Here is a 13107-nt window from a genome sequence, read left to right on the forward strand (position 1 = left end):
ACTTAATTTACATATTCAAAATGTGCAAGGTGTGTGCATCTTAAATATGTGCATGATTATAAGTTCAGTCAAGTTTTCAACCAGATGTCACCTTATGACACAAAAATTAAATTGTATAATAAGCCTTTAAAAATGGGAAACTTTTAGTAAGTAAAATATAATTACATGTCTTCATTCATTTCATTAACATAATAATAGACTTATACAAATTTACAATAATTTGTAAAACAAACATACTTATAATATTCATGTAATATTAATCACAATTTAACACTACACATAATAAGGATATATAAACAATATTGCACCACAGATTTCTTCTACTGTAGTTTCTTCAGAAACTGGATTTCACTTCTTCAGAGTAGCTGATACACTTTCTTTTGGCTTCTCACCAATTCCCTATGGAACATGAATCATATCACTTAAAATTGTCTCACTTATATTTATCAACTGTTGGAAACATTTATTACAACAAAGTTTAATAAAACACTTACACTACTATGCTTACAACTGGTATTTTTAAACAAATCTCTTGACATCTGTTTTTTCATTAGTTGAAACAATACTTGGTCGTGCTTTTTTTTCACAGCCAAGTTGTTTTTGGTTTAGATATCAATCTTCTTGTGAAATACATATGCCTTTGTTATACATGTATTTAATAACAAAAAATCTTTGCTAATGTTAACACTAACCACACACAAGTTAATACCACACTTCAATAGTGAGTAACAGTCAAAATTGGGAAGTTCTGGCCAAAGCCTGCCAATCAGCCAAAACCACTTAAAATGCTTATATATTAATAGGTACATGTGAATAAACTGTGGTCAGTAAACACACCCCCCTCACACAGTGAATAGTAAATAATACTGGGATATAAGCAAGCCAGTCTAAATTCCACCCATTGGCACAGGCAATTTAAAATTTTACTCATCAGAATTTCACAAAAGTTTTTACAAAAACAAAAGTAATGGTATTGTTTGTCCCTGTAAAATTTAAAAGAATTAAAAACTTATATTTTGTTTTAGATAAAACCAGCCCAGTAGGCCACAAACACTATTGCTAGTAAGGTGAAGATGAAGGAAATAGAGATATTATTTCAAAGCAATTGGATAAATATTGAGATGATGGCTGAAACTTGAAAATTAAACACATGCACCATAAAAACAAACTGGGTGTGCAAAAACAAAGAAAACAAATAATATGGTCAGATTTGGCTAGGCAATATTTTGGCAATGGTTCCAAGGATCTGTTTCATTTTTTATGTGCTAACTACTAATATCTTGATGGTTTACAGTCTTGAATATCTAGAGTGTAGTTTTTACAATGGGTGAGTTTCAGAGGAGCCAATTTTGTACACAATCACTTCATCTAAAAAATACAGTAGTATAAAATGTTAATACCTAAGTTAACAAAAACCAGTAATACCACAGAATAAAAGCATAAAAGAGTGTTATGAGAGATGAAGTAAATGGTGAACTAAATATGCCAAGGCTTATGCTTTGAAAACAGCATCATATATAGTAACAGCCACTCTCTTTTCATAATGCTTGACTCTGTTCATAATGCTCAAATTGGCCCAGTGGTTTGTCTCAAGTTCGAATCCCAGGCGAGTGGGGATTTTGTTTTAATTTTTAACTCATCATATTTAGATCAATATATTAAAATATGAGGAAAACAGTAACAAGATACTTTACATTAGGGATTTGAATTAAGGGTTAAGATTTGATTACAAGACTGAATGTCACAATGGTTATAGTGTTTGACTATCATGTGGAAGTCTTGAGTTCAAATCCCAGTTGTGATTTTACATTAATTATTATTATATTTGTTATCATATCTACAACAAGTTCTCTGAATATTTGGAAAAATAAGAATGTAATTATAGAATACTTAAGGGTAATATCATATTACATAAACTCAAGGAACTGTATATGTTAAAAACAAATTAAATATCTTTTGAATGCAATAGATGGTACTTTAATACATTATTATTGATGTTTTTAACCTTTTTTAAAATATTTTTTAAAGTTTATTCAAAAGATTTAAGCATTTTTAATAAAAGTTATACCTTCATGAACTTTCTCTTAATTAATTGCCTTTGCCATTACAATTAATAAATTACAGGGTCAGACATTTGATGATGTAGGAATATTTCATCAAGAACCAATTTTTTTGGGTTTTTTTTATATGGTTCAGTGTATAATGCTTTATCATGGAGAACAACTGAACATAAAATAAAAATACGAGTAAAAATTATAATCAAAAAGAACTTGCAGGAAATGACCAAACTTACATTACTTATACCAAAACAATTACACAAGTCTTAAATCACCTGGTGGAGTAGGAAAAGAGAGGGGAATTGTAGAGATAGAAAGAATGAGGAATCAGTGAGAGGTCCAATAAAACTTTAAAAAAGAAGTAATTTTTCAACAAACTTCCTATCACCATTATCCAATAAAAAGAACATAATTACATCTGCTGTTGGACATGCAAAGCTCTTGTACTTCCTGAACAGAAACTGTAAATAATATTAGTATCGTGTGTGTGTAAAAGAAACCAAGGAATATTTAAAGCACAAAAAATTGTGTGCACTACCCAGTAATCATATCTTGTAAGAAATGAGATGTGATTAAACATCTAGGAAAATATACCTTTTTGATATCTGCCAATCTATAAACAGGGAAGCAGAGGAAAATATAGCCAGATCCAGTAGGCTAACTTTGGTGCAATTCTCAATCCAATCATCCAAAGATCTTTATCATGAAAGAATGGCATAAAGAAATCAGCAAATCTAGAGAACCCCAGAATTTCTTCTACATACAGTGAAAACCCAATAGAGAAAAAATGGAGCTTGTCTTTTGGATGTCAAATACAAGTTGAAATGTACTCCAAAGGTAATAACGACAAGAATCTCTGTCATACATCGGTAGCAACGTAATTCAAAGCAAAAAAAATAAATTCATCTGCCTAATTAAATAGTAAAGAATCATTTGACATTCTTAGAAACTTAATGCTAAGATTAAATGAGTGAACCATGGGAAGGTTGTGTGCGAGGCCCTCCTTATCTTATATCTCCGGTAAATGAAGAGTGATGTCATTGAGTAAATAGAAGTAATAAAAAAACAGAACTGTTAAAAATTTGCCATACTAGTAATTGCTAGTGGGTTAACCCTTTATCACAGCTGGTAGAGCTCTCACCTAGTGTCTGGGATATGGAAAATTTGGTACAATTTATTTTGTAATTGCTATGTGTTTATTCAGAAGTACCAGAAATAGAATAAGTTGCAGGTATTCCGAAGGGACTGGCAGTGAAACAGCTTGAAGGTACTGGTAATGGAACAGATTGCGGGTATTACAAATAATTAATATTAACTTCTGATCAGAGCAAGCTATGTACTTACAGCAAAACTAAAAATCAACTTTGCAATCGGTATAGCTAACTAAATATACTTTTCTTGCACATAAAGTTTAGAATGCAGTTGAGTATGCTCACTGTTAATGATATTTTTGGCAGCAATCCCAATAATATCTCACAAAGTTTGGCCAGCTTAGGAGATTTAGGTTAATCCTAAATACATATATGAAGCTAATTCAGAAATACATTCTAACTAAAAGTATAATGATAAAAAGTAATAAAACTAGATATATTAAACAGTCTAACCAATACTGTTAATAAAAGTAACAATAAAGAAATCATATAGCATACTTTAATTATGGAATACAGAAACATTAACTATCAGCTTGAACTACTGTTATAGAAGAAATATGTTGGAAAAATGTAAACTTAGTGTACCATGCCTTTATTTTCTTCAGTTCTCCCTAACCCATCTTCTGACCAAAGCAAACTCATTACACCACAGGTAACATCTGTATTTGACACATTACTGTTTAAACTGTGTTGAATTTTTAGCACTGATTCAACCATAGTGCAACTCAAAATGAATAAAATAAAATAAGGCCTGAACTGCCAATAAAAACGTAATAAAAAGAAACCAACGTCCTAAACCTAATATGTGGTGTGTCTAAAACCTTAACCACTCTTACTTTAAATATCCTCTGTAATAAATACATAGAGCTGGCTACAGGAAGTATTAAATAATGTTAAATCTCTAAAACCTGAAAAGGAAACTCAATAAGCCTCTAGAAAGATCGATAAAAATAATAATACTTTGCCATATTAACTGCTCTTCTAGTTTTCCTGTCTAAGAAAGTAATCATCAAAATCTAATGTAACTGAAATAATGATGTGATGTCATAGTATATATAGAATTGTAATATAACTAACATTACTATTACCCTAAACAATATCCTGAAGAATTAAAGTGTAGACGTGAAAGGTTTTAACAGACCATGATATTTTGTAAAACTTCTAAACCCATAATCAGCAGCAAGAATACTGTTGAATTTCATACAGAATTGAATAAATCTTGTGTTAAACATGCACATAAGAAACCTCATTTATGAAAAATGAGCATGATTTTATGAGCTCTATCTGCAAATGATGAACAAATTCTATTGTATTTAATAAGCTGAAAGTAGTAAACATTGTAACACTTGGAGCACTGACAATAGAACAGATCACAGGTACTCTTAAGCATCTGGTAAAGGAACAGTTTGCACGTAATCCAAAACACTGGTAATGGAACAGATGACTTATTTTTGACTGATGATCTGATTATATATCTACCACACATATAAAAACAAAAACTATTATTACCTTTGTTTTAATGGTGTCAAGAATGCTTTCAATATTCTTCAAAGTACTGAAGGGTAGACACTTTTGCAACATCTTGTCAAACTGTGGCTGTGACATTAAACTTTCATATATCTTTCTTCCAAAGTATCTAAATGATAAATATTCAGAGATGTTTAACCCATTTATATATTTTATAATCAGTGCTGACTATGGATATCAACACATTAAAACCATATAAACCTAAGTAATCATGATGTACACATACTATTGCTTAAGTACACGTTTTTTTATGAATAAAAAATAAAACAGCAAAACACCTTTAAAATGTCTGAGAAGGGCATGAGAATATATGTGTTATTCTTCATAACATGTTAAAATAGACTGTATTTCAATGAGTGGGGTTTCAAGCTGATAGACAACATCAGTGAAGAAGTTTAATAAAGTAATGTGAGAATAGGGAAGGACAGTACTCATTTATACATAATTCACTTTGTATAATATCACTGAGCTTCTTGCTAATTCCTGCATGAAGTAGTTTAATAAAGTTACACATCAAAAAGTAATGTGAGAACAGGGAAGGACAGTACTCATTTATACATAATTCACTTTGTATAATATCACTGAGCTTCATGCTAATTCCTGCATAAAATTCTGATCTTAAAGTTCTACATCAAGTATTATAATTTTAACATAATAAAAAAAGTATACACATTTCAAATTTACAGTAAAGTTATGACAACCGTTGTCATGATTACTAGCTTATATGATCACCTAAGAAATTATTAATTAGTACTTTTTTATAACTAGATGCTAATCACCAGCTAGTTTTTATCCTATGTTTCAGCTGCCATCTTCAGGGAAGTCTTGAGTTGGACTGTTTGTGTGAATTACTGACCAGGTTTGATCAAATTTCATTTGTGTAATCTCCTAAACAAATTTCAGATATTTTCTTTCATTAAAACCGTATATTTTATCTGTTATTTTCTCCACCCTAACTCTATACAAGGTTGGTCATTTTGACTAACCTCGTAACCACCATAAAAAATATGAAATAAATCTAAATTACCCTTTTTTTCTTCCTAGAATGACTTCAAATTGTAACATGAAATTACACTTGTTTATCCTAAATAGCTTTAAACTTGTAACAGTATACATCTGTTTATACTTAAATGTTATTTTTTTTATTTCCCTTTCAACAGTGCCTAACTAATAATCCCATCATTCAAGTTGTAATTCACTTGGCAGAATATGTAGCTCACATTAGCCTATTGAGTAACATAAGACACATGCTACTCATGAGCATACCTTGCAATAGAATTTTATTATTTCTTTTTCTATATCTTATCTAATCTAACCTTATCTAACATAAGTTTCTCATTTATGAATTTTAGTTACTTTTATAATAATAAATAAAGAATACAGAAATATAATACTTACCTGGATCTTCTTTTTTTTGTTGTTGTTGTCAACTATCAATGAAATTTAACCCTACTTTTTTATACTAATGGTACTACTACAATAAATAATTTTTTTATTTAACTGAATAATGCACTGCACCTAAGAACACAGAATAATCACATGCAAAAAACAAACAATGTCTCATAACTATAATAATTTTTCTGGCTTTATAACTATACGATAAGAGCCATTAAAAATTCAGCTAAGCTCGTCAATGATGAGTAATTACATTAAATTCCATACTTTTCAGTTTAGTGGTGAATAAATTAGAGAGGAGGGGATTACCTAGAGAGCAAATGCCACAATTCTCATACATGCATGAGATTGAGGATTTTTGAAAATATTTTTTTAAAAAATTAAGAACTTAAAACTTATATAATATTAAAGTCTGATTTATTAACTATGTTTTTATGCCAAGTTTATTCACATACCATGACATTAAGGTAGTTTAATTAAATCTTATATGCAACTCTCTAAAAAAAAGTTGTGACATGAAGTAGTAAAAGTGTTAAAGGTAGAAAAACTTGATTTATCAATATTACTCTTGTCCAATTTGATTTGAAACAAAAGTACATTGATGACTGTGAAAAGTTTGTATTTGGATATAAATTAGAGCTAGTACTGCCAGATGTCTTATATTAAGATAACTTTTTGTCACTTGTCAAGTATCACAAACTAAAAAATGACAAAAAGCAAACTTTAACAACTCCTTGTTTTCTAGTTCAGTTGTCATTATAAAATGAGAATTAAAGTATTGTGTATTTTAACAATGCAATTTCTAGTTGTAATATATTGTTCTCTGGTCAACATTCACTTTTCTAAAGAAGAAAAACAAAACCAACCAGGCAAAGATTATGAGCAGAGTTATGATTCTTGCCCAGTTTTGTTTTGTTTTCCTTTTCTCTATTATCTACTTAGATGTTCTAACTAACTCAGTTTAATATCCTGCATTATTATTATTAAGCAGCTGTAAGTTATTCTAGTTAAGAGATAAGAAGTTCAACAAGCAAATTATTAACAGATAAAACCATAGCTCAAAAAGCTCATTGTAAAACCTTTGTACATTCTGGCAATTACCTTTCTGCAATCAGTTTACTTTCAGTACCTCAATCACAGAACTTACTCAATTGTCAGGGTATGATTTGAGTAGTGCCCAAACTCAGTGTTCACTCCCCACACACAACTAAAGTGAAAGATTTGTGAAAAAAACATCACTAATTGCACATAGCTATCAGTGTAATCTTTGCACACACTGCTACACCAACATTTCCCATATCCCACAGAATGTTCATAGCCATCATTGTAATGTACTGGTACACTGAAAAGTTACTGCAGAACATCCCAAGAATCATTTATAAACATCAATGTAATTTACATGTAAAAATAGTAAGTTGCTGCACTTTCTCACATCTCAAATAATAAATATAAAAATACAGCAAGTGGGTTGAATGTATAAGAATGTGTAACACTTACTGATAGCTAAAATAAGGTTAAAATATGCTGATTTTATATCTCAACCATAAGATACAAGGTAATTTTCATTTCATCTACTTTTAGTAATATAAAAAACAGAAATGTACTGTATACAATATTAAATAAATATACCTTGCTAATGGAGTAGCATCAACTACAAATTCTGCAGCTGCAAAACAGATTTGTTCTGCAACTTCTTTGTGATATGTAATCAACCTGCCTGGACCTATTTCATCAACAGCTTTAGATAAAACTTCTGCAGCTAGCTTACGAACAGCAGCATTTCGATGGCTGGAGGATAAACCACGAAAAAAAAAAAGAAGAATTGTAATAAATGACCTGGAAAAATATATACTAAATTCACACAACAAATGTAAAAGCAAAAAATTCTATAATTGTCAACAAATGAAAAGATGAAAACAAATTTATAATAGGAAAGAAAAAAATTACAGTATACATTTGTATATTACATTATTGAAATTCTATAAGTGCTAAAGTACTTTGGCTACACAAGAACACTGCAATATTAGACTAAATTCTCTAAGCTGGAGAGACTACATACTTGTATCAGAATTTGACTTGAAGCTAAGTTTAATGTACATATGAATCACAGAACTGATAGCTGTAGTAAAATACTTTGAAAGTTTTAAATCTAATTTTTTTTTCGAACTAAAACACCAATAATCTCAACCACTTAATACACTTTGACACCTGTAAAGTATAATATATGGATGGATAAATAGATTGATATATATATGGAAGCCAATTTTGATGTCTTCTCACAGTTCTGATTGTGAAATAGTTTGTCTGATATAATGCTATGAGATGTAATTTCTTGATTAATTTTTTTTCTTTAGATTACAAAATTGAAACAAAATAAATGAAAGAATTTCATATTTAATTCACATTCTGTTACTCTTTATTCTTTCCTCTACATGAGTATTATCTTTTTCTTTTATCATATATAATATTTTAACATACACGTTCTATTTTAATTAAAACATAAGCAGGACATAGTTTCACTTACATTGAACCTCCACCAATTACAGCTAGAGCAACTTTCTGTAGTGAAGCATTCTCCATTATCCTGTCCAGTGCCTTTTCTATGTCTTCTCGAATGAAGCCTACATTTTCCCCATACTTATGTAACAAACTTTTGATAATCAGGTTAAGATCCTAAGGAGGAAAAACAAGTAATCAAAAAGGCCTGGTATGAAATCTTAAGCTGAAAGATGTTTTATTTTAGATTAATCACTTTATCCTAGTTATTTGCAGTGATTTTGATAACATTTAAATATATAATTTTTTCTACGTAGCCATAAACAACATTAGAGGGTAAACACTTCAATCACTAACTAAAACTCCCTAATACAAAATAAAGAAACTATTTTTGTTGATCTTTTCCCATGCAGCATAATATTATAACATAACATAATGCTTTGGGACAACATGGGACCTATTGGTCCATCTCGGCTGTCCCATCCCCTAAACAAAATTAAAACTATTATAAAAAAATCTTAAAACCAGCCCTTATCATTCATGTACTTATTAAGCTTTCTCTTAAATTTACTGCCTTCACAACATCTGAAGGCAACCCATTCCAAAGGCCAACCACCCTGTTAGAAAAATAAAACTGTCTTAGCTAAACATGACTCCTACCCTGCCAAAATTTATATTTGTGTCCCCTAGTCCTACTATTCTCACTGTTAAACATGAAAATAGATGATGCATCGACACTATCAATTCCATTTACGATCTAAACATTTCAATCAGATCCCCTCTAACTGTTCTTTTTTCAAGAGAAAACAATTTGAGAGATTTCAATCTCTACTCATTTGACAACCTCTCCATCCCAGGCACCATTCTAGTAATCTTCCTCTGAACCTTTTCCAACAGTTCAATGCCCTTCCTAAGGTAAGGAGCCCAAGACTGAACACAGTACTCCAAATGTGGCCTAACCAGTGACATATACAATGAAATTATAAATTTATACTTGTACTCAATATTTCTGTAGATACTGCTTAAAATCCTATTTGCCATGCCACTAGCAACAGCACATTGCTTGGATGGCTTTAGAGACTGATCAACTATTACATCAAGGTCCCTTTCTTTCGTGACACTGTTAAGGTTATTCCCATCCAAATTATACTTATAATTCAAATTATGATAACCCACATGCATTATCTTGCATTTATTATACTTAAAATCATTTTCCACTTATTTCCCAACTCATTAAATGATCTAATTCCTTTTGTAAATCAGTAGCATCCTTTTCAGAGCTAGCAACACCCAAGACCTTAATATCTCTGGAAATTTAAGTATCTTATTGACTATCCCTTCATCTATGTCATTGATGTAAATCAAAGATCCAAAGACTAAGCCTGTGGTACCCCACTTGTAACATTAATCCAGTTTGGCTGAACTCCATTTTTAACAACCCTCTCCTTTCTTCCATCCAGCCACTCTTCTATTCAATTTGTTAACTAATCCCTCACACCTATAGAGATAATTTTTTACAAGACTTTTATGGGGCACCTTTCAAATGCTTTCTGAAAATCCAAAATACACCAAATCTACACCCTTACCCTCATCTAGATAAGCAGTAACCTTTTCAAAGAATGTTAAAAGATTTGTTAGTCAAGATTTTCCCTTAGTGAAACCATGTTGACTATCTAATAAAATTCTAAACTTAGTTAAATGGCCTTCCAAAACATCTTTTATCAAACTTTCCAAAACTTTTCCCACAACTGATGTAAGACTGTCAGATATAAAAGACTTTTTAGTGTAGATATTATTAATTTATTTATTTTGAGTGAATATTTCATGATTGTTTAGTTTTTTTCATAACAAGAGAGTTAAAGGCAATTATTATTATTTTAAAGGCGATAGTTATGGCAAGTTTGGTTACGTAACTCTGTAAGAATCGTACATTGTGTTTATAATTCATTGATGTCGAGGCTATTGAACATCGTGTGCAATCCACTGAGGTCGAAAATATAGAGATTTCTAGAAGGCCTAAGTGATAGACATATAAATAGTGCCAAGCAGACAAAAAAAAATAGCAGAAGAGAGTAAAGTCATGGAAAGGAGAAGTTTGGCCAGAGAAAAGCTAAATGCAAAGTTAATCGTCGTGGGAGTTAAAAGCCTAATGGTTGATATGTTAGAGTGAGATTAAGAATTTCGTAAGAGATAAGGAATATAAGTTGTCTCATCGAAGGGTGTTCTAAAGTAATTGAACTAGCATGATTGGACTTTGACAAAAGGCAGACGATTCTTGGAAATATGAAAAGGTGCAGATGATTTTAGAAGAATGAGATACAACCACAGTAACTCAACGACAACATAAGTGTACTATACGTGGATAGTCTGGTGATAGAAACTGAGAAAAATAGTTCACCTTGTCAAATGAATTCAAATGCAATTGAATAGGTCTAAGTTGGCTTTTGACAAAAAGAACAGAACTATATAGTGTTTATGATATAACTATGAGCACCATAGTATATATATGTTTAACTTGTTTCGATTATATACATTATTTTGAAAACAAGTAGAGTGCATGCTGTTCATTTATTTTTTGAATTTATCGCCAACAAGTTACAAACACCTACTATAGAAGAAACCTTAGCCCAACACACCCATATATTTATATTACTACATACTACTAAAAAAGTAAGTTCCTGACAAAGACTATTGGGCCTACAATTACTGGGACAATGTTTATCACCTCCCTTGAAAAGAGGAATGACATCAGCTAACTTTCAATCCTCTGATACCTGCCCACTATTCAAGGACTTATAAAAAATAGTAGTAAGTGGCTCTCACATACAATCCTTAACCTCCTTCAAAACCCTTGGGGAAATATTATCTGAGCCAGGAGCCTTATCGTTCTTTAAACTTCCCAATGTTTTCTTAACAAGCTCAGAATTAATGCAGTCATCTTGTTCGATCTTGTTTCTACATATCAACTGTTCAAGGTGTGGAATACTGCTTAAATCTTTGTTAATAAAAACTGAAGAAAAACCAGAATTTAATAACACAGCCATCTCATAATCATCAGATATGAGACTTCTTTTATCATCGCTCAAGAGTCCTGCCCCCATCCTAACATTTTATTTACCCTTAATGTATTTAAAGAAATCCTTACTGTTAATTTTTACATTTTCAGCCAACCTTTTCTCATATATCCTTTTTATGTCCTGATTTCCTGTTTCACCAACTTTCTTGATCTCAGCTGCCCAATTCACAACAGATAATTCTTGTTGCATCCCTTAAAAATTTGCTTTATTGAAATTTATAACCAACATATATTATTCCTTATCAAAACATTGAACCCAATAGAGGAGTGATCACTTGCACCCAGATGTTCCCCAATTTCCACCCTGTGATGGATGTTTTATCACTATACCTGCAGCTACATGTCATATATTGCTATAAAGAGTATGGTTAGAACTTCTTCTTGAAAGCATTCCCCTGACAAATCTAACCAGTTTCTAATATGCATATATAAAAAGTCTCAGAGTTAGCGTGCTGTAACAGAGCTACTGCTAGTATCTACTCTACATAAAATATGCAAACTGTACACTAAATAATGCATAAAAAGCAAATGCACAAGAGTTGCTAAATGCATTTCAACAGTACAAGTATAGAAGTGTCTCTAACTTTATGACTCCCCACACAAAACTAGACCTCTAAAGTAACTTATAACAGGAAACTGAGTACAGATTTTTGTAATCCAATTTGTGATTGGTCAGTTCTCAAGATAATATAAACTGTAAGAGTAATTTTCACACTTTCAGAGAAATAAGCTTGTACTATGAAAGGGTCAAGACATGCAATAATGTTTTTGTGTACACAGCATGGTCAAAAGTAAATAGACACCACCTTTTCAGAAAAAATGAAATTTCTCAGTCATATTCACATGAATTGATATATTTATAATTTAATTAACATCTAGTAGATCTTCCTTTCGCTTCGTGAAGTTCTTTGATCCTTTGGGGCATCATAAGAATCATCTCGTCAATTTTAGATTGTGGGATTTTCACCCACTCTTGCTTCAAAACTTGGAGTAGATCGATCTTCGAAGTTGGTTTTTTTGGTTGTTTCTTGACTTGCCGGTCAAGTATGGCCCAGAGGTTTTCGATGGGGTTCATGTCAGGAGATTGGCTCGGCCAGGGCAACTTCTGGATACCATTTTCTTCTTGCCACTTTTGGGTGTTTCTAGCAGTGTGACATGGTGCTCTATCTTCCTGGAACAACATTGTGTTCTTGTCCACGAAACCCGAGGAATAAAGTGACAAGAGTCCTTCCTCCAATATTTCGACATATTTAACAAAATTTCTGTTGCCAACGCACTCCACTAAGCTCGATCTCCCACCAACCCAAACAGCTCCCCAAACCATCATGCTGAAACCACCATGCTTCACAGTTGACTGCAATCTGTTGAGCCAAAACTCTTGGTGAGGCATTCTTCAGACCCATAT

General features: G+C 31.4%; 1 protein-coding gene across 2 annotated transcripts in view; it reads right to left on the reverse strand.

Moving 5' to 3' along the window:
- Positions 1-125: 125 nt before the first annotated feature.
- Positions 126-13107, reverse strand: part of LOC106462833 (TOG array regulator of axonemal microtubules protein 1-like) — a 41347-nt gene continuing 28365 nt past the window's right edge. For both annotated transcript variants that reach the window (XM_022390230.1, XM_022390229.1), the window contains 4 exons: positions 8655-8803; positions 7760-7918; positions 4718-4844; positions 126-399 (listed from right to left, as the gene is read on the reverse strand). In XM_022390230.1, the coding sequence (XP_022245938.1) occupies positions 349-399; positions 4718-4844; positions 7760-7918; positions 8655-8803 (486 nt within the window). In that variant the 3' untranslated portion in view covers positions 126-348. The remainder of the gene's footprint in view (positions 400-4717; positions 4845-7759; positions 7919-8654; positions 8804-13107) is intronic.

The sequence above is a fragment of the Limulus polyphemus genome, unplaced genomic scaffold, assembly GCF_000517525.1.
Source record: "Limulus polyphemus unplaced genomic scaffold, Limulus_polyphemus-2.1.2 Scaffold1262, whole genome shotgun sequence".
NCBI lineage: Eukaryota > Metazoa > Arthropoda > Merostomata > Xiphosura > Limulidae > Limulus > Limulus polyphemus.